The sequence below is a fragment of the Corythoichthys intestinalis genome, chromosome 6 (genome assembly GCF_030265065.1).
Source record: "Corythoichthys intestinalis isolate RoL2023-P3 chromosome 6, ASM3026506v1, whole genome shotgun sequence".
Classification (NCBI taxonomy): Eukaryota; Metazoa; Chordata; class Actinopteri; order Syngnathiformes; family Syngnathidae; genus Corythoichthys; species Corythoichthys intestinalis.
The window spans coordinates 29,634,049-29,662,025 of NC_080400.1; the positions used below are offsets into that span (position 1 = coordinate 29,634,049).

The 27,977-nt window shown below is 38.2% G+C and overlaps 1 protein-coding gene across 3 annotated transcripts in view; it reads right to left on the reverse strand.

Moving 5' to 3' along the window:
• cadm1b (cell adhesion molecule 1b) overlaps positions 1-25,520 on the reverse strand; it is a 375,267-nt gene extending 349,747 nt beyond the window's left edge. For 2 of the 3 annotated variants that reach the window (XM_057839778.1, XM_057839776.1), the window contains exon 1: positions 25,367-25,520. In XM_057839778.1, coding sequence (XP_057695761.1) covers positions 25,367-25,442 — 76 coding nt within the window. In that variant the 5' untranslated portion in view covers positions 25,443-25,520. The remainder of the gene's footprint in view (positions 1-25,366) is intronic. The other variant, XM_057839777.1, reaches the window with a different exon arrangement.
• Between the last annotated feature and the right edge of the window lie 2,457 nt (positions 25,521-27,977).

The following is a 27,977-nucleotide window of genomic DNA, read 5'->3' on the forward strand; positions in this document are numbered from 1 at the left end:
ATATTTAACTTAACATGATTTAGTTCTTCATTAAAATGACTGATTTTTAATAAAAATATTTAAAATTTGTAAAGTTTCACTTCAGTTGAAATGTGAACATTTTTAATTGTATTAGTTTTGCTTTGGAATTCCATGTTCCATGAAAAAAATATTAGATTTCTTTTTGTTAATTTACCCATTTTAACCTAGCATTAAAAGCTGCTGAAGAACTTTCCAAAAATGAATAAAATTATTCAACACCCTTTTTCCCAATGGCTTTCACAATTAATCTACAATGCATATTATTGGAATGCGGGAGAAAGCTGGAGTACTCAGAAAAGAAGACGCAAGAATTGAGGAGAACATGCAAACTCGACATAGGATGTCAATGGTCACGATGCCAACTCCAAACTTCATGAAATCGGAAACTACAAATACATCACGCTGTATTTTGCTTGTTTGTTTACTACACCTTGACATACAGGGAGCATAAATGAATCTTTAGACGTAAGCAACAACAAAACGTTCCGAGGAGGCAAACTGAGAGGTAGTCAAAGGTCTCGCAATTGTTCTTTTTGGTCACTTAATCTTGCTAAGATAAAGATTAAAGGTCGAATGACTGCACGGGAGACAGCTGGCCTTGCATCTTGTTTATCTGTGCAGGCAAGATAAGTCACAATTGCCATTAATCGTGTTTCAGCATTAGCGTCCGAATGAAATGCACTTTGTGGCTGTTACCAGCAGAGACTCTGTTGAGTCAGCCTCCAGAAGAATAAAACTACATCAAGGCTACAGCGCGTGTCCTCGCTCAATAAGACACTGGAATAGAAACAGGAGGAAAGCGGTTTCTCACAAAAACTGGAGATAATGAGCTTTTTGTGAGAAAAAACATCACACAGAGAAGAAACTTTGAAGATACTTAAATTTTTTGCTTTAGAGACATCTCTTAACATCCAAACACTCTTTTGATTCCACATAGCAGCTGAAAAAACTGAATAGTTTTTGATGCCACAATAATAATGTTTATAGCAGTTTAAACTAGGGCTGGGCGATCTAGCCATAAAAGGATCGTGATTTTATCTTTCATCTCGTCTGATCTCGATTCTTTTCAAAAATTTTTACGCTTGTTTTTTTTTTTTCAATTTTATTTTTTAATGGTTGCTTAAAAGACTGCAAAGAAAACATACTAGAGAGAAGTTAAAGATTTTATTCACATATGACCTAATTGTTTTGAAAGTTGAAAACGTTTGCGCATTAAAGGTTTCTTTTACTGTATATCAGCATTCAGGGTGGGTGTTTGAAAAATGAAATATATTTGTATTTTATCAAATGTATAATTTTCTTTGCGTTTATTGTTACAGTTTACATAAACTGGATTGTAATAAACATCTTGAAAACCATAAATGTCTTTTTTCGGTATCTGTCAAACTACAGTCAATTTGCATCTTCACCATATATGGTCAATTAAACATAGCTTAAAGAACGTGCTAACAAGTTTACCAAACCATCAGTGTCACTCCAAAACAACATGTGAAATGATATAATAATTAGAGGCGTGCGAAATTTCCGATTCTTAGATTATTCGTGATTCGGCCGTGGAAGATTCGAGAACGATTCATAAACATCCAAATTCCGATTATTGAATTATACCAGGTAAAGCGGAAATAAAACACAGTCAGCGCAGTCTTCAGGACGCAATGAGGAACGGCCCGAGAGTAAATATCATGTTCAACTCCTGCCGCTAGATAAAAAAAAAACAACAACAATACCTGACTGCGGCCGTCAGCCGCTACAAACAGCGCCCAGTTGCTAGTTGTTACAGACATACAGCAACATACGGCTGGTAGATGGTAGATATCACATACATCTAGAACTAGATGTGAAATGACAGACGACGGCAGTGTTAGATCATATACCAAGAAGTAGATGTGAAAGGACAGACTTTCCCGCACTAGTAAACAGGCTCCATCTTAAAGCAGTAGACTTCTCTAGAAGGCTCTGTTGTAGTGAACCTAATTACTTTTTATCTAAAAAGAAAAAAAAAAAAATCAGCAAAATCTTGACTTGAATCTATCTTTAAATGATGAAACAGTTTTAAAATGTTCACGTCGAAAGTAGACAGAGGGGAAATTATGGAAAAACGGGAGCAATTTTAACAACCTTAACGGTTGATTCACAACATTAAATTAATTGAATGTAGTTTAAAGCTGCCGATACAGAGTGGGGACTTGAGTATTTTATTTACTGACTTTAATGGTTAACTTGATACTGAAATAGTAGTTTGTTTAGCCTGAGAGGATTTTTGAACAATTTTGGAACTAGTGTACAAAAAATTAAAAGCAGTGCGTTGCATCAATAATCGATTTATGATCGAATCGGAGCCTATGAATCGTAATCGTAATCGAATCGTTAGGTGCCCAAAGATTCCCATCTCTAATAAGATTCCCACCTCTAATAATAATGTGTTAATAATTCCACACATAAGTCGCTCCCGAGTATAGGTCACCCCCCCAGCCAAACTATGAAAAAAAACTGCGACTTATAGTCCGAAAAATACAGTACATAAGCGTGTTCAGGACCCTACACTGGATTTGAACTTGCAGACTCAGAACTGTGAGGCAGGCGTGTTAATCATAAAAAAATGTTATTTTTCGTCTGAAAATCAGCAGAAAAGACCTTTAATTCAAAGAACTATGTTTGTCAAAGTTTTCATACTAAGTACTATCTTATTAATAATAATACACTTGGACTTGTCAATTGAGGGACATCACTGATGGCTCCGGGGTTATCAGCATTTTCTAATACAGCGTCGCCTGATCAGTAATGAAAAATCTTTCCATTCCGCTCCTCAAGTAGCACTCAGTCTGCTAACAAAACACACACACAAAAGATTTATTGTCGGGATATTGCTTTTACTTTATTGCATTTGCAATTTTCTATCCGGAATCATTGCCTGACTTTTTCCCCTCGATCTATCCCTGAGTGTACTGTTTAAATAAAATTAAGGAAACATTAGAGTGTGTGTAAGAGCAGGAAAAAGGAATAGTAATGGGGACAGATGTGTGTAAGTGTGGTTGGGGGGGGCGGGTTCTAGTGTTGTCCCCGTGTGTTGCCACAGTTCCCGCTGTGAAAGAGAATAGCGTTTCATTCCATGTGCATAAATACATCGACAAACAGTACTCCAACTGGAGAGGTGTGAAGAAAAATAAAACACTAATAGTCCCTTAAATTTAAGGCAAGATATAAATCAGGGTCACAAATTGATTTTCATTTTCCGTTTTCATTCTTATCGGAAAGTGACAGCTGCGGCACATTATCGTCCTATTAGGGGATGTAAAGGTTTATTGACGAATACTTCAACTTTTTAAGGAGACATATTAGTAACTTTATAACAATTTAAAACCATTCACTATTGAGTGATTCTCATGACGCTAACCTAAACTATATCTTTGAAGACTTTCGGGATATTGTCATGGGAACCTGAAAAAGAAGTTCATTTTAGTTGAAAGATGGTTGTATATTATGTGGCCTTGCCCACGATTTGTTACCAAAATTGTATTGTCTATGTTTTTTTTTAACTAATTTTTTAGTCATAAATTCATTACTGTTATGAATCCATGAAATGCTTTGATGTTTTCACCTCAAGACAGCATCATACGTAAATATTCAATTTCATTTAAAAAAAAAACAGTTTAAAACTATATAACTTAGCAGATTATAAGCTATAAGGGTTTACTTTGTATAAAAAAATAAAAAGTCAGGAAAATATAGTGTCCACACATGCAGCTTTAATTACAAAGAAAGCAAGACCAAAGATGGCTACAAATTAAGATTGTTTGGCCTTTTTTATATTGTTATTAGTCATTATTTTTACATATGCCTACTTCCCCATTACCATAATGTGAAATATTACATGTTTTTAGACGTTAATCAACTAGATATTTTACTGTCAATAAAATATTAGCGAGCTCAAACTGAAAAAAAAATTACTGAGGCATCATAGCATTCTGCTCTTTTAAGATAGCATTGGTAAATATCTTTCATTACCGTAATGCATGGCTTTCATGAGAAAGCAAAATGGCCTTGAGAAAACCTTGCCCAAAAAAAACATTTACCAAGTTTTATCATATTTTTCCCCACTTTCCTGACTGAATAAGCAAATGGTAGACATAATTCAAAAGGTTTTTTGCTGTTTTGTTTTTGTTTTCCATTTCTGGGATTTACTTTAACTGTTTTTTTTTCACAGAATATAGATTATTTTATTTATTTATTTAATTTTTTAACCTCAAATAATGTCTTCATAAAGTATAATAATACAGGATTGTGGTTTTTGTCAACGATGACAATAACAAAAATCTTTCGTCGACAAAGAATTTTTTGTGACAACGACGTGACGATGACAAGCAAAAAACATGTCTTAGGAGACATTTTCATATTGTACGTGGAGTACGTCAGCCTGCTTCGTAGCAGTGCTCACCGGTGTTAGAATGAGCTTCAAGCTGTTCTCCAGGCTTGCCTTTATTTTTAAAAACACGTTGAGTGCGTATTATCAACACAAAGTTGGCATTGTCATTGCACACGCAAAAATATATTTCTCTGTCAATTTTGTTGCGAAACTGTTGGAATCCCTTATTTATTTATGGACTTAAACTTTTGAATTTTACAGACGAAAACATTTTTAGTAATCGTCGACTAAATCTAGACAAAAATTTGTCGGAGTTTTTGTAAACTAAAACTAGAGGAAGACGAACACATTTTGAAATTACTAAAATATGACAAAGACTAATAAGTATTTTCGTCTAAAAGACCAAGACAAAAATTAAAAGTGGTGCCAAAACCAACACTTTATTACAGTGGTGCCATTAGAAGTGGGAACCTCTTGGTACCTCGCGATACAATACGATTTGCGATACAAAGCTCACAATAACGATGATCTGACGATATGGCGATACAACGATTATCGATACATTGGTCAGGAAATCATTCTAGGATATTCTACAAACAATTAATAAACAGAAAAACAAGTTTCTGCTGTAAATTGGAATGAGTTATCACTAGTAGATGTCCAATCCATTTGAACTGGGAGGGTTCCCAGTTTAAACGGATTGAACGTCTATGGCCAGTAGTGACAGCCAATGCCAGGCAATGAGGTAATTTTGGGCCATTTACCTGTTGATTTTCAGTTACTTCTTGTTGATTTTGGGGTATTTTATCGGTCTCTTCCTGTTTATTTTGAGTTACAGAACAAGAAGTGACCTGGGAATCACCCAAATGAATAGGCAGTGACTCAAATTCAACAGAAAATCACCTGTAAATGCCCTAAAATGAACAGCAAGTGGCCTGTAAATGCCCTGAAAATCAGACAGAATGACAGTGAATGCTCTGGTTTTGAATGAACGAACGTTCCCAGTCTAAATGGATTGGGTATCAAGCACCGGCAATGCAGCCTTAGAGTTAATTGAGAAACTATAATGGTGGAAGATTTTGGAAGCAACTTGTTGGTTCATTTTTATGTATTTTTTTTTAAACATTGACACCTTTTTAAAACGATATGTCGATTCTTGGCAGAAGCATATCGATAACCTTTGAAATACAAAGTATCACGATTAGGGGTGTGGCAAAATATCGAAATGGTGATATATCGTGATACTTTGTATCCCAAAACGTTATCGATATGCTCCTGTCAAGAATCGAGATATCGTTTTAAAAAGGTGTCAATTTAAAAAAAAAAAAAAAAAAAAAAAAGGCTGCCATTGAAGGTGTTCGGCGCTTAATCCATTTAGACTGGGAACATTCGTTCATTCAAAACCAGCGCATTCACAGTCATTCGGTCCGATTTTCGGGGCATTTACAGGTCACTTGCTTTTCATTTTAGGGCATTTACAGGTCATTTCCTGTTGCGTTTGAGTCACTGCCTATTGATTTGGGTGATTCCCAGGTCACTCCCTGTTCGGTAACACAAAATAAACAGCAAGTGACCCATAAAATACCCCAAAATCAACAGGAAGTAACTGAAAATCAACAGGTAAATGACCTTAAATGGCCCAAAATTACTCATTGCCTGGCATTGGCTGCCACTGATGGCCAAAGACGTTCAATCCGTTTGAAGTGGGAGGTACAATGAACAAATGTTCATTCACTGCCACCCTCCCAGTTCAAATGGATTGGACGTCTACTAGTGATAAACTCATTCCAATTCACAGCAGAAGCTTGTTTAGTATTTTGTTGAATATCCTAGAATGATTTCCTGACCAATGTATCAAAAATCGTTGTATCGCCATATCGTCAGATCATCGTTATCGTGAGCTTTGTATCGCAAATCGTATCGTGAGGTGCCAAGAGGTTCCCACTCCTAAACACGATATATCACCATTCTGATATTTTGTCACACCCCTAGGTGCCATAATAGACAAGTAACCTTTTTTTCATTTTTTTCTGATGCAAGCTTACATTTTTGGGTTATGATCTGACTGTATGTGTTGTGCATTAGTTAGTTTTAGAGCTGAAACGAATACTCGAGCAACTCGAGTTACTCGAGTTTAAAAACTGATCCGAGTAATTTTATCCACCTCGAGGAATCGTTTAATTTTGCCAGCTCTAAGCATCCCGTTTTGCATCACGGACTATTTTTAATGCGGGACAACGCGCTGACGTCACGTGCGTAGAGGAAGAAGCAATTAAAAAAAAAAAAAAAAAACTGCAGCCGACAGCCGCTACAAACTACGCCGACGTTGCTAAAAACTACACCCGCATGATGCATTTAGGACTAGATGCGAAATGACAGACTCGGCCGCGTCTGGGCAGCGTTAGTAAACAGCCGCCATCTTTAAGCAGTAGACTTCTCATCGCTGATAAATATAACGTTACTGTCACTCGCTCATGTAACGTTAGCCCTTCAGAGGGCTAGGTTTCTATTGATTATGACCACTGTCGATGCGTGGCTAACGTGTCTTACATACAGGCTTTATTTAATCTGTAAAAACACAGCGTTGTAGAGTGATGAAGGTGTAAAATTAAAACATAATAAAGCTAACTGTCAGTTTTAGCTCAGTAGTCATTGCTGAATGAAACACCAAGTAGCACTGGTCCCTAATGTGCTCCAATACAGCAGGTATCATACATTTATTTTGAACACTGCATAAACTCAAAATCCTATCAGTACTTACAGTTTAGACTACCGGTAACTTAAAACTTCACTAGAACTTAAAAATAGCTCGACAAAAATGGAAATTAAATTGAAACAGCTTTCAAGTGATGTGTGCTATCACGCATAATTACATTCTTAGGTAAGAAATATGTTTTTTTTTTTTTTTTTAATAAGATCTAGAAGTTTTTTGAGTGAAAGCAGTGATTTTTTTTTTTCTAGTCACATCTTTGATGCAATTTTTGGCTGTTTTCAACAATGTACATCGAAAATAAAGACATTGATTGACTGAAAACGGTTCAGTATTGGATTAAATGTCTTTTTCTCTCATGTATATTTATAATTGCTCTTTACCTTAAAAAAAATGTTTTATTCGATTAATCGATAGAATTTTCAGTCGATTACTCGATGACTAAAATATTTGATAGCTGCAGCCCTAGTTAGTTTAAAATATTATGAGTCAAAAGATTTATACAACTGGAGTACTACGGTTCTACTACTACTGTACTATATATATATATATATATATGTATATATATATATACATACTGTATATATGGGGATATGCCGTACTGTATCTTATTTGGTTATTATAGCAGGGTCGGGTGTGCAAAAGAAAGAAAGAAAATATGCTCGGGAATGATGCACACTCCGCGCAGTGTTAAGTGCATGGGCTGCCATTACAGCACAGTAAACACATCAAATGGAACATCACTGGCCACTATCAACATACACACACACAGTATCGTAAAATGTAAACCAAAAGAAAGCAGGATTTTATAATGGTGCTCTATGTCCTGCCCTTGCAGACATCTTGACAGGCAAATACAAATTGAGTAAAGATTGACTCCTCTCTCTCAGACAGTCAAAGCCAGGCGCCTGAAAAGCTATCATCATAACTCGCCCCATACGACTGTAACAGCTTAATACAAATGCAAAGGTTTCCTTAAATTAAATGATAGCCTGTGACAGAAACATTTATGACTATGGTTAAGACAAAAAAAGCGAGAAAGAGCGAGAGAGCAAGGTCAGAGCGACTCGGCATTCATTTGGACAGAAGCAACGATGCGTATTGGCTTTAGTTGGGTATAAAACAAAGTGGAATAAGAGAGTACACACAGCGTATAATGCTCATAAAGGGCAATAAAGGGACAATAAAAACAGAACGCAAAACCTACAGTGGTGAATTATATATTCATAAGTAAGGAGAGACATTGGATGAATGATCGCAGTCAACCCTCCCAGTCAAAATGGATTGGGCATCTATTGCCATTAATGGGTGTTTTTTTTAATAAAGGTTTTACTAACTATGACAGCACATAGTCTGTAAATACTATACATATACATGGGCTGGCAGTGAATAAGTTAACGTCATGCATATTATGCCAAAAATAAAGGGGGAAAAATCAGTGTGGTAAAGCCATGAGTCAGTAGAGGGTTAATGATACCCACCTAGCGTCATCTCAATTAGGTCTTTCTCTTTTGTCTTAAAAATGTTTTATCCAAATAAATAATAGTTTATTCCAAAAATCTACTTACAAGTTCCAAAATAATGTGTAGATTATATGTTTAGCCTAATGCTATCAATTAGTTTACCCACATTAGCGAATCAAAACCAAATTAACCAAATGAACTTATATTACAGATAGGATATGTAACGTTAACAGGTCATCAGTATATTAAGAACATCTTTTTAACTATAACCACACAGAAATTAGACGTGCCTAGTCTAGCAAGCACACTTTTTGCAGCATTTATACTCCATGCGGTTTCCATCGCAGTTAGCCGTAATTCTCCCAGACTTTATGGAGCAATAAAGAGTGTCCACAGCATACGAACAACATTACAATGTAACTGAAGAAGCCACCTAGAGCCGCCAATATAACCGATAGTAGCTCATCCACCAAATGTCTGCGGAAACATTTTTGTGGTTTAAAAAGTTGTCAGCATATACTAGTACATAGTGATTCCAGAATTAATTTAACAAAAAAAAAAAAAAAAAGTTAAAAAAAAAAAAAAACAACGCACATTTCAAGGAGATGCAACTATTAAATTATTGTAGAAGAAACAATAATAAAGCTAGATCTCTTTTAAATACATACTTAGTATCATAGGTGGGTAGCAAGGCATCACATTTACTCCGTTACATTTACTTGTGTAACTTTTTGTGAAAAATGTACTAAAAGTAGTTTTACACCGCCATACTTTTACTTGAGTAGGTTTGTGAAGAAGAAACGCTACTCTCACTCTGCTACTTTGGGCTGCACTAGAGATGCTACTTTTTTTCTCTCGACTTTATTTTTGCCAGCACAGTTGTTCACCCAGTGTCACCAATCAGATACAATAACAATAATCACATGACTCCATTATTCCAGTTTGACATTACAATACTCTTACATCACCACACACAAGCTTGTAGTCGAGTCTTATGATCACGTCGGTGTTCTAATATCACAACAAGTGTATTTAAAGCACCATAAAAAAATACAATATTTCAGATAGAGTGCTGCTATCAAAAATAAAAGTGCGGATTTCAAACTCCTTGTTTTTATTTGGCACCATTGGACCACAAAAAGCAGAGAAACGATCGTTTGAGTTGGTAGAAAATATGTTTATTAAGGTTGGAACAATTAATCGATTAAATCGATTAATAAATTAGTTGCCAACGAATATGATAGTCGATATTTGTGGGCAGCTATGAGCAGTCCTTTTTGGGTCCTTGTCTGTGTGTATTGTGAGGCTGTGATTAGAGCAAGAGAGAGAGAGAGCTCACTGCAACAACTCAGGCTGGGTAGCTGAATCACTGTATTACAAAGTGTCGCAAGTGAGGTTGTCTTTTGTTTTGTTATACCCAGTGTGCCTCCATCAGAGGTGAGTGAATGAAGCCAAATGTATTGTATGCATTCTTTGTTGATGAGACTTTACTACTTAGAACGTAGCTCTAAGATAGTTAGCGGTTACGCTAATCAGTGTGTTAAGTGTCCATTTGTATTGTGTTTTGGAGAGGCATAATAAGCACTTACGTTGTTGTTAGATAGTAAAGTTGTCTCATTTCTTTTTATAAAGAAACCACACACATAAACCAATTCATATAACAGCTTAGAGTCCTTTCAAAAACTCCAATTCAAACTGTAAAAGAGAGTGCTTTGAAATTGGATATGGATTGTATTTATGAACAACTGTTTGATAAAGAAAACTGATTTAATACAGCGTGCCTCCTTCTTATTTGATTTTGTTGTTTAGTTTGTTGAAAAATAAATGAGTCATTGTCACAATTTTATACCAGCGCTTTGCCCACAAGAAAAAAAATGTCAATCAGCAGCACTTTTTTTTATTTGAATAAACAGGACTTTTGTCTGATTTGTGTACTGAAAAATTATTTTTGTGTTTTATACTCAGAACCTTTATTAAAAACTTACAAGCTTTACAAGTTTTATATACTTAAAACAGCACAGTTGTACACTACAGTTAAGTCAGGAAGCTGTGATAAAATATTATTTTTGAAGGAAAAAAGTCATCCATTTTGTCTTCATTGTTACTTACAACATGCCTATAAAAACTTCAAGTTAAATTGTGGAGGAAATTTAAAAAGGTGACATTTTTCCGATTAATCGTTTGATTAATCGTCTGATTACTCGATTAATCAGCTTTTCTGTTAGCATGGACTTCTGGCTGCATCTCGTAGCTATGGGAGATGAAAGGGGAAAAAAAAGCAAGAATCACAAATATTTATCATTAATTCACTTCGGATAAGTTACTCCCACCAAAAATAAAATAAAAAATAAGACAGGGATTTCCTGTATGTCTCCAATCAAATACAAAATACCGTATTGGCCCGAATATAAGACGGCCCTGATTATAAGACAGGGTTCCCCAAACTTCTTCCTGTCAGTGCCACATAACTTTTCCCTTCTCTGATTGGGGGCCGGGGTCAGTTTGTAACAGAAAAAGTGTGACGATTGCAGGAGTGCCTAAATATACAAATTTATTGTTTTTCAGAAAGCCACAATCAAATAACCCATTCTGGATTCTTCACGGAGCAAAAGTAAATAAAATAAATATAATATAATATAATATAATACAATATAAATTATAATAACACTATTAATTAAATAGATAATAACCAAATAACCCTCTCTGGGTTCCTTCACAGCAAAAAGCCAGGAAATAAATAACACTATTGAAAAACAAAAAATGAAAATGCTCTCTAGTATTGTTAAGGGGGCCGGACCAAATGTGGAGGCGGGCTGCATCCGGCCCGCGGGCCATAGTTCGGAGACCACTGTTATAAGATGACCCCCTCTTTTTCAAGACTCATGTTTTTGAAAAAAAAACTTTTTGAACACCAAATTAATTTTTATACAGAAAATATTTACAGTACATCTGAAACAAATGATTATAACAATATATTTGGGAGAAAAAGCATGTAATTTTGCCTCATTCTAATCTTATTATCTGAACATTCACATACGTAAACTAAAGTGCAATCACATTCGTAAATGAATGGCTTCTGGTTTTTGAAATGTAAATAAACCAATGTATTGTGACAAAACAACAAAATTGCAATAACTGCATTAACCATCAAAGTGAAGTCTAACTGTAACTGTAGTCTTGAAACAAATCTGAATAAGTAAAAACATTGCAAAAAAATAATGCAAACTGGTTAAACTAAAAAGAGTAGCTGAGATCTCTCATGAAAGAACATCGCTTCAATGATATCTGGCGCCATCTAGCGTCGTGAATGGGGAGAGTAGCTGAGATCTGACATGACAGAACATCACTTCAATGATGGCGCAATCTAGCGTTGTGAATGGGTATAATGTCTAGACCGCGAATATAAGACGACCCCCACTTTTCCAGTCTTATTTCAATGCAAAAAACACCGTCTTATATCCGAGCCAATACAATACATACTACGCACATACATTTTCTCCCGCTTATCCGAGATCGGGTCGCGGAGGCAGCAGCGTCAGCAAAGAAGCCCAGACTTCCCTCTCCGCAGCCACTTCATCCAGCTCTTCATGGGGGATCCCAAAGTGTTCCCAGGCCAGCCGGGAGACATTGTCTCCCCAGCTTGTCCTGGGGCGGCCCCGCGGCCTCCTCCCAGTGGGACGTGTCCGGAACACCTCACCAGGGAGGCGCCCCCGAGGCATCCTGATCAGATGCCCAAGCCACCTCATCTGGCTCCTCTTGATGCGGTGGGGCAGCGGCTCTACTCCGAGCCATCCGGGATGACCGAGCTTCTCACCTTATCTCTAAGTGAGAGCCCGGACACCCTACGGAGGAAACTCATTTCGGCAGTTTGTATTCAGGATCTTGTTCTTTTGGTCATGACCCACAGCTCATGACCATAGGTGAGGGAAGGAACGCAAATCGACCGGTAAACAGAGTGCTTCGCCTTTCGGCTCAGATCCCTCTTCAACACGATGGACCGGTGGAGAGTCCGCATCACTGCAGACGCGGCACCGATCCGCCTGCCAATCTCCCATTCCATCTTCCATCACTCGTGGACAGGACCCCAAGATACTTGAACTCCTCCACTTGGGGAAGGACCTTATCCCTGACCCGGAGAGGGCATTCAACCTTTTCCTGACTGCGGACCATGGTCTCGGATTTAGAGGTGCTGATTTTCATCCCGACCGCGTCACACTATGCTGCGAACTGCTCCAGTGAGAGTTAAAGGTCACGGCTTGATGAAGCTGACAACACTACATCATCTGCAAAAAGCAGAGATGAAATACTGTGGCCACCAAACCAGACCCCCTCAAGTCCATAAAGGTTATGAACAGAACCGGTGACATAGGACAGCCTTGGCGTTGTCGAACCCTCACTGGAAACAGAGCCGACTTACAACCGGCTACATGGACCAAACTCCTACACCGATCATACAAGGACCAGACCCCCGCATCAGGGATTCCGATACTCCCCAAATGCAAAATAAAGCTGAAAATTTCTGGTTTCCATAACAAGAAATCTGATCTTTTACAAGCGCCAAAAAGTGCAGGCTTTTCAGATTACACCTTTCCACTGAATAAATAAATGCACTGGGGAAGTTTATTTTTGTAGGGTTCATGTGAGCACTGACAACCCACTGTCTAAATGAAGCTGTGTTTTGATGTGACACAAATGGCAGTCAGAGATTGAGACACCGGGAAAGTTCCACGAACAGCAGCCATCCGTGCAACAAGAGGCATATGATTGCAACCTTTGCCGCAGCGCCACAAACTGAGATGCGTCCAGCTGGAAAGTACAGAAATCATTCTTGAAAAATAACAACCGTGGGAGAAGCAAGCCGGAATCCAATCGTGTTTTTATAAAAGCATAAGGCAAAAATTGTTTGGTGTGTCACAAGGAAGAGAAAATAGTGTTCTCGGCTGCCTTTAATGGTAGCTTGTGATTGTTCCATCAGCCATACTAATGTGGCCTCTATGTCCTATTCAAACCCGACGGCAGCATTTCCCGTTTTTCCTCCCGATTGTTAGCATCGAAACCACCCCGGCCTATTGGGTGAAAGCAAGTTGGGAAAACAATGCAGTATTGATGCTTGCCTTCCTCATTAACACTGCAAAGATATGAATGAAGGCTTCTGTCCCCACCACTATTAGAAGGCTCTGTCATCTGCTCTGTTTGTCCTAATTCACTCTTTTCTACATTTCAATGCAGACACATTGTCGTTAAAGATATTTCCCATGGTTTTAACACTGTTTTTTCTTGTTCAGTTTTATTCATTTGGTACATAATTTAGAGTTGACTGCAGCACTCGTCCAACCTTGCAGAAAGTAAAAACAATTTCACATCCAAAGACTTTTTTTTTTCCTTGCTATACGGGTCCTCCACAATGAATTCTTCTTTACAAACTGTCTAACTCGCTGCAATCGTTGACCTGAAAACTTTATATTCGCTTTGAGCAGCGAGAAACCTTCCCAGAGCTGATCAATTTTATTGGATTTCTCCAGAAGAGTACAGACACACTCATGGTGTAAATTAGTAATCCTCAAAAAAGTTTGCAATGACAGATCAATGGATATTCTGCAGGATAGTATTAATTCACAACAAATACAGTGGTACCTTGACATACGAATTTAATTCGTTCCATGACCTGGTTTGTATGTCTGAATGGTCGTATGTCGAGATGGATTTCCCCATAAACATAACTTATAAAAATAACAATTAATTCGGTATTATATTCTGACGGTATGATAACCTTAAGCCAAAATATCACCGTTTCATGGAATCACGGTATTGCAATTACAATTCTAAAATGTGTTACTTTGAGATATCTGGGTTTAAAAAAAATAAAAAAAAACTTTCTCCATTGAACAGGATTTTTATTTTTCAAAACATATGAGCAAACTGGAACATAAAAGTTAAAATTAATTTAAATAAAAATTTACCATTTTAATAAAATAAATGCAGTCCTTTAGGTGAGCCTAAACCCACAGCCACAGCTCAACATTATTACCATCAGAACAAAATTAATTGAATTATTTTCCATAAAAATCATGTGTGTATGACTCGTATCATGTTTACATTATACACACACTCTCTTCTTAACACAGACAGTTGCCAGAGAGAAAAATGCACATGTTTTACCACCGCTAGACACACTAAACATGCTGGAGTTAACGCTCTTAGCTGGTGGGAAACGTTCATGACTGTCACTGACACTGAGCATCAACTGGTAGGTGAGGGTTGAGCCTTACATCTGCAAGGGAGGGATTTCTCCAAGCATTTTTGGGACACAAAAAAGAGCTTATACATAGAGCTTATATATAGGGACGGTATGACGGAAAATTTTGGTGGTTTTGAAACCTTGACGTTTTCATACCACGGTATACCTTAAACCGGTAATCGGCACATGCCTAATGTCGATGCGTCCTTATGTTGCGGTACCACTGTAATTTAATTCTATCTATAGCATAAGGGGACATATCTGACACTAGGCTTGATAGTCTTGAGATTTCATTGGATCCTCCACAGATTAAAGATTTTTGGATGACTTGCATGGGAATTTGTTTTATTGACAGAGGGTTAGCAACACTTTTAGTAATGTGAATATGAGTAAGCTTTGGTAAACTCATCAAGCACCCACTATATCTATTGTTTAGATCATTGTTTCTCAAAGTGTGGCACAAGTACCATCAGTTGTATGCTAGCTTCCGACAGTGGACCACAACAGAATCTAATGTCCATGTTCAAACATTACAGGTTTGTTGTTTTGAACTTCAAAGTACATTCTTGTTTCATTTTAAAAAAAGGTGTTTAGCTGTAATTTCCTTTTTACTTTTATATGTAATTCAGTTTAATTAAATCCTTATATGAATATTTATAATGTACAAATTGTTATATTTTAGGGTAAGGGTTTTGTTCATTCATTTTAATGAACGTTTCAGTTACTACTGTACTGTACTATTTAGGGGTGTTAACGGTACACAAAAATCTCGGTTCGGTACGTACCTCGGTTTTGATGTCACGGTTCGGTTCATTTTCGGTACAGTAAGAAAACAAAATGCAAAATATAAATGTGCTAGTTGTTTATTACACATCTTTGTGCTTTCAGCAATAGGAACATTAGCCTATACAAAGCTAGAATTCTGCTCAAAAAGTAGCGGGTTTTTAAAGATAATAATCCAACAACAATTTGCCTTTCAGACCCCACGTATTGGTCAGCTTTCTTTCTGCAAGAAAGAAGAAAAAAGAAGTCCTGTACTAAAGAGAAAAGCAATCCCAATGATAAAGATTTTAACATGTGTTTTACAAATGAAATGCCTCAATGAATCTTTTTTTTTTTTCTTATGAACGGTTTTCAAAAGCTTTATTGGTGGATTTTCTCAAGTTAAAGCGCCACACAGAAATTAATAAATTTAATTTTGTAAGCAGGATCTGTGTATAATTCCTATTATTTAATTACAGGTGTTTTAGCTCATTTCAATTTATTTTATTTAAATGGGCTATTATTTATTTTATTATGTCTTTATATTTTACAAATGTGATGTAGTATTCATTTTTATTGTATATTTTATGTTGTATAACTTTAGTTCCTATGTGAATATTAGTTCCTTCTTGTTTTGTTGTGGTAGGAGGGTTTTGTATTGAACACGGGACCGCGTTGGTTATTATTATAGCAGAGAAGACAGCAGTAAACCAACAAAGACAAGTCAACTGTGCCCCGATCTACCACGCAAGAGATCTGATGGAATCAAAAAGTGGGTTACGATTGCATATTAGTTTGAAAATCGAATGGATCCACCGTGTTTTTAAACGAGTGACTTCCGGTCTGCCCGATCCTAGCTACCGGTAGTACTATTGACGCAGGAGGGTCGCGTCTCGCGTCAAATAATAAACTCTGCCGTTCTTTTCGCGTGCGTCGTGTTGAGCTGCTTCTGGGACGCGTCTAACACGCGGCCGCACTGTAACTGGTGTGCACTGGCTGATTAACTTTAACGCCCGCGTTTCACTGCGTTCTTGCGGCGGCCACATTGTCGCGCCGTTGACGTTTCTGGGTTATACTGTCCTACCGTGTTGGTCCACATTATAGTAGAGAAGATGGAGTAAATATAATCTACACAAAAAAACTTTAACCCGATCGACTCACAGCCTTGAAAGGAAGGGTTACATTAAGTCAGAAACTCGTTCAGTACGCCACCGTTCCAAACCGAGCAACACGAACCGAAACGGTTCAATACAAATGCATGTACAGATACACCATTAGTACTATTGTATTTTATCCTAAGCCAGTGCTTCTCAATTATTTTCTGTCACGCCCCCCCAAGGAAGACGTAAATGTTTCGCGCCCCCCCCAAACTCTCTGCCGCCACTGTAAATTGTATCATTTGTCTATAAAATTACTATTATAAATACGCATCTGCCTAACATTGTGTCCTTTTTTTCTAATAAAGAAAAAAAGTAACATAGATCAACTTATAATAAAGTATAACTTTATTAACATTGTTTTGTTTGTAACAGAGGACTTGACGTGCATCAATTTGCCTGAATTTAAAAAAAAAGGTCACCTCCAAACTGTAAAAAATACACTCAAGGTACATTTTTGACCATTTGATACAAAAAAATAAAATGTAATAAAATCAGTAAACAATAACAAAATTGATTAGAAACATTCACTCATGAGGACAAAATGCCAAAAAATTTGACCGAAAAAACAAAACTGAATAAAAGAAAAAAAAGAGTGTCCTTGGACAGGACGGTTTTTATTTTTGCTGCTCACAGTATTTACCTCCTTTGCAATGGTGTGGAGTTATTTTGCAATGAGCATGCTAACAATACTCACTGGATTACCTATATAACACACAAAGCAGGACGATTGTTGGCAATATTCGGCACGTTTTCACTGAAAAACAATCAAGCGGCTTATCAATGAGATTGGGGTCTAATGTCTTTAAGTGGCGTCTTAATTGATTTGGCTTCTGGCTGTCCGCTAAAATTATTTTTAGACACAGTAAACAGTGGTCTTTCCTCATCACCCACTATATTAAAAGTCAAAGCTAAAAGGCAAACAGCACGAAAAAAGCGCATTCTCGGCGGTCGAGGTAGAACCGTAGGTGAGGGCGGTCGTCGTGACGATCCCAAGCCGAAAATGGCACTTCTCGGGCGGCGACGTGAGAACCGGACAAGACAGTGGGTCGCTGCGTGAGTCCGGTCAAAAAACGGCTTTCGAAAACGGCGGTGGCACACTGCTCTTCATATCTGTTTTCTGTGTGTGCTGAGTGCTCTTCCTTAGTTCAAAAATACTGCGATGAGAGTGCCACTGCCACCTACTGAGTGGATGTGCAAGTACACTTTATTCCAGTACGGCAAAAAAACAAAAAAAAGCATGTTCCCCGAGGTCACATGCACCCCCTCAGGGGGGCGCGCCCCACTATTTGAGAAGTACTGTCCTAAGCCATGATGGCAATACTTGGCGAGCCGAGTGGTTTTTGAGGTGGTAGAGTGTTTGAGATTTCTGTCACAGGTAGTAGCCGCACTAAAGTAAATCTGCCCCAAAAAAAAAAATGGACAATGAGTTGGAAATCGAACCAGGCCTAATTTTAACACCCATGCAATTGATAGTCAGAAAGTACGTAATTATTATACAACTATTTTTGTTTGATGGTAATTTTTTGTAATGTGAAATACAGTACGTGACTTGACAATTGTACAAAACAGGGGCAGAGCTGAGTAAAGGCTGGTTTATATCAAATGAGTTAAAAGTTCCACACAGAAATGAGTGAGCTTTCGTGCAGCTTGCCTCCGTGGTGAAACCAATATCCTCCCAGACTACAGGCGACAGCAAAAGGTGGGTCTACAGCATACGAGCAACATCATACTATGACAGAAGAAGAGAATCCATTTTTCTGCAACATGGGAACAACTTCTTTGCTGTTTAATGGCATTCATATCCCAATGGTCTTTATCTACCAAATCATGCATATGTTTGTACTTGTGAAACTCTGCAATAAATTCATCCACCATGTCTTTCCACAGGAGTTAATTAGGATTAATCATTTCTGCACCTTCCACCTATGGCACCTTATCCGCCGTGTGTGCGGTTCAAAACTTTCAGCTTGTAAGCAGTGCGGAAATCTGACACGTTCGTTCGCCGCTAGGGAAGATTGTGGTTGCCGAGATGACGTAATTTTTCCGCGTGAAGACTCGCGGACCACGTGGATGCATCAGGTACAAGCCCGATAAGGACACAGCCATGTACAGTGTGATGAACACAATGGAAGCGGCCCAAATGACTCTTGACCAAGTAGCCAGTTACTGCCATTTCTCTTTGCCAAGCTCCCTTCCAATAATAAGATTAGTTAGCAGCGCATAAAGTAGAGCCATGCATTATCTAGCAATTAGTGGGGGGGCTTATTAAGCTGTTAAATGTAAATTTAATGAGCAATAAATTCAATTTCTTTAAATAGAAGAGCAGAATTATTGTTACAAATGATGTACTGGGGTGATCTAATGCGCAAGGCTCACACGTGGGTACTATCAATGGCCAATTAAGCGCAAGATTATTATTATCCTCGAGCAAGTTGCTGTAATAAGACTCTTTTATGTAGTAAGGTGTGTGAATTATTAACTATGGCAAAAAATAAAAGGTGCCATTTCCTAAATGACATGGTTTGCTCTCTGTTCGCTTGGCTTTCTCAAAATCAAAGATCAATTCTTTTTTTATTATTTAAAACAGTTTCCGGATGTTTTCATAGCAAATCTTTGATATGCTTTTGTTTAAATACCCAAAGATCAAAATTTATAGCACCCTTTTTTTACTTACTTCCCTTTTTGAGCCTTGCTGAAATCAGGCCGGTATAAGGGAATGGTCCTGCCTTATGCAAATGACCCAGTGATCAACCCACTCCATCTGTCTTGGGACTTGTCAGCACTTGTAAGCTTCCATTATGTAAATTAGATTTTTCACATTACATCATGAGTCAGCAACATTTAAAACAGGCAATTTAAAATTTGTAATTTTTTAAAGAATTGTAACATAACCATGACAATTTTACGTGGAAATCTCCAGTAAATTACTATATTTTTTAGAATGTAAAGCACACTAAAAATATTTTATTTTTTGGGAGCATAACTGTATTATACTGCTCTAGTAAAGGGCTCGGGACATACTACAAGCCCTTTTCACACATATATCCATGTCATTGCTTTCACACATGTAGAGATGTCCCGAGAATGGCGTGGGTTGTACACTTTCACAGACTTGTCCCGTGTTGCCCACTGGCGCTCTCTGTGAGGGGAAGGCTCTGTTGGCCCGGGTGGAGCCGCCGCGGGTGCAGATCTTGGTGGTAGTAGCAAATATGTATTTAATAAACCCTTGAACACATCTCTTCCTGAGCTCTAGGATCCTAGGATAGGCAATTTAATTTCTTCATGTTTACAGTTTAATTTAAAAGACAGCCCACAAACAATTTGCTGAAGACATGTTAACAAAGCACTTGGATTACTGGAACGGGCTTTCTTGTGTACCGTCTTCAGAGGAGGCTTCCTCCTGTGGTGACAGCCATGCACACCAATTTGATGTAGAGTGCAGTGCATGGTCTGAGCACTAACAGGCTGACCCCCCCACCCCCATCCCACCTCTTCAATCTCTGCAGCAATGCTGACAGCACTCCTGCAGTACTCAATTTGGACATTTAGGGATGTACATAGTTTCTAAGGGGTGTACTCACTTTTGTGCCAGGGGTTTAGATATTAATGGCTATATTTTGAGTTATTTTGAGGGGAAAATAAATTAACTCAATTATATAAGCTGCACAGACTACTTTTCATTGTGTCAAAGTGTTCTTTTGTCAGTGTTGTCCACTGAAAAGATATACTTAAATATCTGCAGAATTGCGAGGGGTGTACTCACTTTTGTGATACACTGTACATTCATTAACTTCAAATGCCTTTCTGTGGATTTTTCCTCCCGATTTATATCTTTGCGCCGAGCCAATGTACCAGCCGCAAGCTTTCAATAGAACTGATGCATTTTTCAAAATAAAGCGTGTAAAGGAACAATTTGTATTTAAGGTGCTATTTCAGACGACTTATGACAAATAGAGTGTAAAAATGAGCTTCATTTATTTATTCAAACGACATGTTAAATTATACAAATTATAAGTTAGAATGGATCTTATAAATCTTAAAAAAAAAAAAATCGCATTTGCAAGGCGTGGCGGCTTTTATTTTAGTGTGGCGGCCCACCACGATATTTCACATGTGCGGGAAATCCTGTATGTGTTAATACAAAATCACACCTTCAATCACACTTTGCCATCCCTGCACTTCAGGAAACATCTTTTCTCAACTCTGCAATTCTTGTTAAAGAAATAATACTTGATGACAAGACTTTTTTTCTCCTAGGATATTTGCATGGCGAGAGAGAAAGAGGCATTTAAAACAACAGAAAATAAACAAGTCATTTTAGTCACTTTTCTCACTGAAATAGCAGACCCCCAAAATGTCAAATCCACTTATCCCAAAACAAGGCATTTCACTGTGTCTTCTCATATGATGTGAGGGCTCCTGCCACTACAACAAGAAGTCAACCTGAGTGATCTTAACACTTGAATCATCACTAGTGAATAGAGAGACGGACACGAGCAATCGCTCACATTGGCAAACTGCTGGCTGCCAGATGACGACAGGCTGGCTGGTGGGGCCCGTAACAACTGTATGTTTCCTTTTGTTTTTCTGTGATGGCGTCCCTCAGCACCGCCCGCGGGCTCCGTGACAGCGTCACATTGATCCACTTTCCCATCACTCAGGCCTGACGAATGGCTTCAAAGTCACAATAAGTGGAATAAATGCCTTTCTTCCATATACCTTTTTGTACGAGACCCCACTCAGAGGACGGACGTGTTCCGACGACTCATGATTAGCACATGATTTGCAATCATAATCTTGTATTAAGTACTCATTTACTCATGTTTGTCTTCCATAATCCACTATTTGCATCAGTTTAGAGCAGTGTTGAGATGAAAGGGATTACAAATATTTAATTGTATTTAGGTAGATTTTTTACATTTTAGCTTAAAAGGTTAGCTACCTAGCTAGTTCATGCATCGTGATATTCTTTCTTCTTAGTATAAGAATTATGTAAATTAATGAAAGAGGAATATTCTTTTTGCACCAAGTCTTGAAAAAAACTACAACGGCTCTTATATACAATACATTATTCTGTTTGACTATGAGGTTAATTAATTTAAAGGTGAGGAGGGGAATGGAGGGTGAAACAATGCTGTATGCCGTTCCACTCCAATTCAACACATAATACAATCAACAACTGTGAAATACAAGCTTTGTGAGCAGTGAGCTGAAGGAAAACAATCACTGTGAGACGATGATGACGACGAGTACAGGACAATTCATTCGATACACAAAATATAAATCTGTTTTATAAGATAACACTCATTTTGAAAGGAGGTATTGATTCCCCAGTTAAATATTACCTGATCATATACTAATTACTTTGAATCACAAGTATTTTTTTTATAGTTTGCGGGAATAGTGGTCAGGAGGCCCTTATTTACAAACATTTTGGGACAGTATTGAACAATGTTACCCAACTATTCAGTTTCAATAGAACTTGTCCTCACTGGGGGCACAGGAAAGCTGGTGCATATCTCAGCTCACGCCCTGGAATGGTCGCTCGCCATTTACTGGACAAATAAGCATTTGCACCCACATTCAAACCTTTGGACAAGTAACTCATTGGCTGTCATTGACGGCGCTAGACTTTCGTTACATTTTGACTTGGAGAATCTGGCAGCGAATGATTGCTTCCAGGACTCCCAGTCAAAACGGATTGGACCATTGCACTGCACTTCAGCATAGGTATGGTGTATTTCAACAGGCTACGATAAGCATTTTTAATAAGGTTAGTGTTCAAAAGGCACTATAAAACGAACGTACTTTAAAATGATTACTTGTAGGGTTGGGCATCGAGCATCGAGCACTGATGGGACCTGGTTCTAACACTCCGGTTCTCCAAGAACCGGTCGAATTTTTAAATTTCGATTCCATGTTTCGATGCCCTGACCACCGAGCGAAAAAAAAATGCTGCCAAAAACCACGAAGAAGAAGCCACAAGAAGCGCATGTTTGTGATTACAACCATGGACACGAGCGGCGGCGCTCAAAAATTTGGCTTAACTTTACAACAACAACAAAAATGACCAGTCAGCTCAGTGCAACATTTGCAACACAACTATATCATCCAAAGGTGGCTGCACGACCGGCTTCATGGAATACAAGTGCATAGCTAGCTTAGTGCTACGTAGTTGACACGCTGCACCGTCAGAACCGGGTAAGTAAAACAACACATTACGTCTGTCTTCTGCTATCCCAGCGACCCGACCCCTGATTAAGCAGTAGATGATGGATGGATGGAATAGTATGAGAATAAATTGCATTATTACGTCGGGCTATGGTCGATATCACATGTATATAGAACTAGATGCGAAATTAGACTCGGCGGCGTTAGAACATATAAAGAGAACTAGATGCAGCATAAAAGACTCGCTGGTGTTAGTAAACAGCCGCCATCTTAAAGCAGTAGACGCCTCCATTAAAATCAACAGTATTAAAAGGATTTTTGTTTCGGAATCTGTTGTGTTGCTTATTTAGAAAGAAGCAGACGATTACTTTTTTAATGAACTCGTAGCAGTGAAAACATAGCATTACATCACAAAGCATCCTAGTTTTATACTAGCATCCGCATTATACTTACACACTCCAACTTCGCCACTCATTGGCCTAACTGGTATTGTCACAACATAAACATTGCATGGTTCTGTAAACACAACAGAAATGGTTTTACAAATAAGGAAACCTTAATATTTTGCCTCATCTACATCAAATTATAATCAATAGAAGAATTTATACTAATGCTTTGATGTAGCTCCCAGGTAAGATACATGTATGGCAAAAGAATATAAGTAAATGTTTTCTCCGTGAGCTTTTGAAAAATAAACATCTTTGTGAAAGTGCACTCCTGTGGAAAGAAGCTTCAACACATTCGAGATCAAAGACTGATATTTATATACAAGTTAAAAATAACCCTGCGAGAAGTTCATATAATTCATAAATTCCATATTAATTGTATTAATAATAAATAATAATACATTTTAAATTCATATAATTTAAAAAAAAAAATTGAGAAGTTAAGACATTAACATAAACTAATACAATTTTAAACTAAAGATTTTTTTACCCTGCCCTTTTTGTTTTTTTTGTCCTGCCTCTTTAAAGAATCGGAATCGAGAATCGTTCGGAACCGGAATCGAAACATGGAACCGGAATTGTTCAACCCCAATTACTTGCAGCAACAAAAACAGCAACGACGTACATTGTAGTCAAAATGCTAGATCAACTCGATGGACATTTGAACTGTGATAACCCTTGGGGGGGGTCATTTCCATGTGCAAATTGTGCATGCTCAGTAGCGCTTTGGATATCAATTTAACGGGGAGACCAAATCAACAGAACAGCGGTCCTCCCGGTTTTCATGAATTCAGCGTTATTGTGTTTAACAGATTAACTGTTTCACAATTCCTCCGACAGCAGGCAATGAGTTAAGAATCCTCAAGTAACTTAACATTTACATTTCAGGGAAGTAATGCTGTTGTTTTTGTTTGCAAGAGGTCAAATGAGCTCAACAACTCTAAAGGTGACGCTGAGGAATTCCAATTTTTTCCCCCCCATGTCATGCAATAAATAGGTCAGAATGAACATGTGACCTGAAAACAAATTTGAAATTGGTGGCAAAGGGACATCACTCTGGTGTAACATTGTTTACAACCAGAATGCACAGAGATTGTTAACTGTGGCGTTTCTTTGATGTCATGCATTACATTACATTACAGTTGCATTGAGTTTGCAAATGTTTTCAAATATTTAACTCTTGTTGCAGCTCTTGTATTGCATCAGATCAAAGTGCCATAATGTACCTACTAGTTGTATATATCTGTCTGTGTACCTGTTGATATCGTGGCACCTCTTGCCGACCTAACCCTCACAATTCTATGTACATGGTCTCCATTTTTTCACAAGCCAGAAAGAGACAACAGCAGCAATAAAATACACACCGCTGCGCTGGATAAAACCCGGCACTGCGCTGACATTTTAACAGCTGCCAATTCGCGGCTTGTGTCAGCAGGGTTATCACAATCGTAGATTGAAACATACACATCAGACACACGCAGGCGTTGACGCTTGCCACAGAGGGTGCAAACGCGGAGTCTCGTGCAGCAGCATGCAGTGAAAGCCCAAACACTGGTTCATGGATTCGTGCACAGACATGTCGGTTGTTAAACACACACGTAAAGGACACAGTCAAAACCCAGCTGCAATGCGTGTTTTTCTGCCCGAGACTGGAGTGTTGTTCCATTTTTCAGGACGTTCAACTTGAATCCAACATCGCTACTTTATTGCTGCCTATGCAATTGTGCGCTACTTTACTTCTTACGATTATGGACACAAAATCGCCTCGTAACTACCGACAACACCCTTAGAACCCCTGCCGAATTGTTGGCCATGATGCTTCAGAAGCCCTGGCACGCAGTTTTTCGTCACCAACTCCAATCTTGGCGTGGAAGAGCGCGAAGGGGAAAAACACTAAAAAGGAGAGTAGACTCTCGTGCGCCATCGCGAGCAACTTGTGCCACCACCCCCATTGAGCTTCTCCAAAGCTTTTTCCACACTTTTTAATGGGCTGCGTCATAAACCTTGCCATTGGATGTGAATTGAAACTTACCTTTGACGAGGCAGGACATCAAAATCACGACAAGAAAGAGTGGGAGACCGAGAGATCCGCTTGCAGTGCTCGCCATGTTGGACACCTGCTGGAGACTGGCGGCGTTAGATCACCTAGAGACGGCCATGGGATGGAACTGTGCACGCATGTGGAGAAGAGAGAGAGAGGGGAGGGAGGGAGGAAGGGACGGATGGGAGAAAGAGGAGGGATCAAACATTGAGAGTGCCATCATCAAGCATTCTGTATTATGTGGCAATGGCTGTGTATACATTGCGCACTTAACTTAGCGCGTATGTTATAACTAGGGCAGTCAAACGATTAAAATTTTTAACTGAGTTAATCACAGTTTAAAAATTAATTAATCGCAATTAATCGCAATTCAAACAATCTATAAAATATGCCATATTGTGCTGTAAATTATTGTTGGAATGGAAAGATAAGACACAAGACGGATGTATACATCCAACATACTGTACATAAGTACTGTATTTGTTTTTTATAATAATAAATCAACAAGATGGCATTAATATTATTAACATTCTGTTAAAGCGATCCATGGATAGAAAGACTTGTAGTTCTTAAAAGATAAATGTTAGTACAAGTTATAGAGATTTTATATTACAACCCCTCTTAATGTTTTCGTTTTAATAAAGTTTGTAAAATTTTCAATCAAAAAATAAACTAGTAGTTCGCGATTGTTGTCAATAATAATTATGGTGCTGAAACCCATAAAATCAGTCGCACCCAAGCGCCAGCAGAGGGCGGAAAAACACCAAAAAACACAAGTAACAAGTGGAAATTACATTTTCCTGTCATTTTAATCTGTTTGAGCGGGGCATGTGCGTTAAATGCGTCAAATATTTTGACGTGATTAATTCAAAAAATTAATTAACGTCCGTTAACGCGATCATTTTGACAGCCCTAGTTATAATACACCTTAACACATTCACATATCTATTGTTTGAAATGCAGTTACCAAATTTCAAATAGAAAAGAGCAGATATTGGCAGAAAATCAAAAATTATCTTAGTTTTTGTACCTTTTTTGCGTGTTTTTTCTTTTCACCTTCAGGAAGGATTGTGTTTGCATATTTGTTTTTGTTTTGTTGGGGTGGCGTGGCTCAGTGGTAGAGTAGTTGTCCCCCAACCCAGAGGTTGTGGGTTCAATTCTTCGCCCTGATGAACTCGCCAAAGTATCCTTGAGCAAGATACTGAACCCCATGTTGCTCCTGGTGCTGCGTCACCAGTAGGTGAATAGTGAGATAGTGTAGAGCGCCTTGAAAGGTGGAAAAGCGCTATATAAGTATAACACCATTACCAGTTTTTTTTTTTCGTTTTGTGAGCATAGCAAAATTATTATTTCACATTGCAGTGCCTACTACTACTTACTTTTAAAAATGCTAATAAAACTTTCCAAGGTGATTCATCAAACAGGGTCAGTGTGTCTTTGCGTAAACAGCATTGTATGAGGTGAGTATAATATATGCCCACCCAAAATTTTGTGCAAACACTCATACATACATTGGGGCAAATAAGTATTTAGTCAACCACCATTTGTGCAAGTTCTCCCACTGGAAAATATTAGAGAGGCCTGTAATTGTCAACATGGGTAAACCTCAACCATGAGAGACAGAATGTGGGGAAAACCCCCCAGAAAATCACATTGTTGGATTTTTAAATAATTTATTTGCAAATCATGGTGGAAAATAAGTATTTGGTCAATACTAAAAGTTCATCTCAATACTTTGTTATGTACCCTTTGTTGGCAATAACGGGTGCCAAACGTTTTCTGTAACTCTTCACCAGCTTTTCCCACACTGTTGCTGGTATTTTGGCCCATTCCTCCATGCAGATCTCCTCTAGAGCAGTGATGTTTTGGGGCTGTCGTTGGGCAACACAGACTTGCAACTCCCTCCACAAATTTTCTATGGGGTTGAGATATGGAGACTGGCTAGGCCACTCCAGCACCTTGAAATGATTCTTACGAAGCCACTCCTTTGTTGCCCTGCTTGTGAGTTTGGGATCATTGTCATGCTGAAAGACCCAGCCACGTCTCATCTTCAATGCCCTTGCTGATGGAAGGAGATTTTCACTCAAAATCTCTCGATACATGGCCCCATTCATTCTTTCCTTTACACAGATCAGTCATCCGGGTCCCTTTGCAGAAAAACAGCCCCAAAGCATGATGTTTCCACCCCCATGCTTCACAGTGGGTATGGTGTTCTTCGGATGCAGTTTAGTATTCCTTTTCCTCCAAACACGAGAACCTGTGTTTCTAAGTTATATTTCGGTTTCATCTGACCATAACACATTCTCCCAGTCCTCTTCTGGATCATCCAAATGCTCTCTTGCGAACCGCAGACGGGCCTGGACGTGTACTTTCTTCAGCAGGGGGACACGTCTGGCAGTGCAGGATTTGAGTAAAAATCAAACAATGTGTTTTTCTGGGGGGTTTTCCCCACATTCTGTCTCTCATGGTTGAGGTTTACCCATGTTGACAATTACAGGCCTCTCTAATCTTTTCAAGTAGGAGAACTTGCACAATTGGTGGTTGACTAAATACTTATTTGCCCCACTGTACATACATACATACGTACATACATACATACATA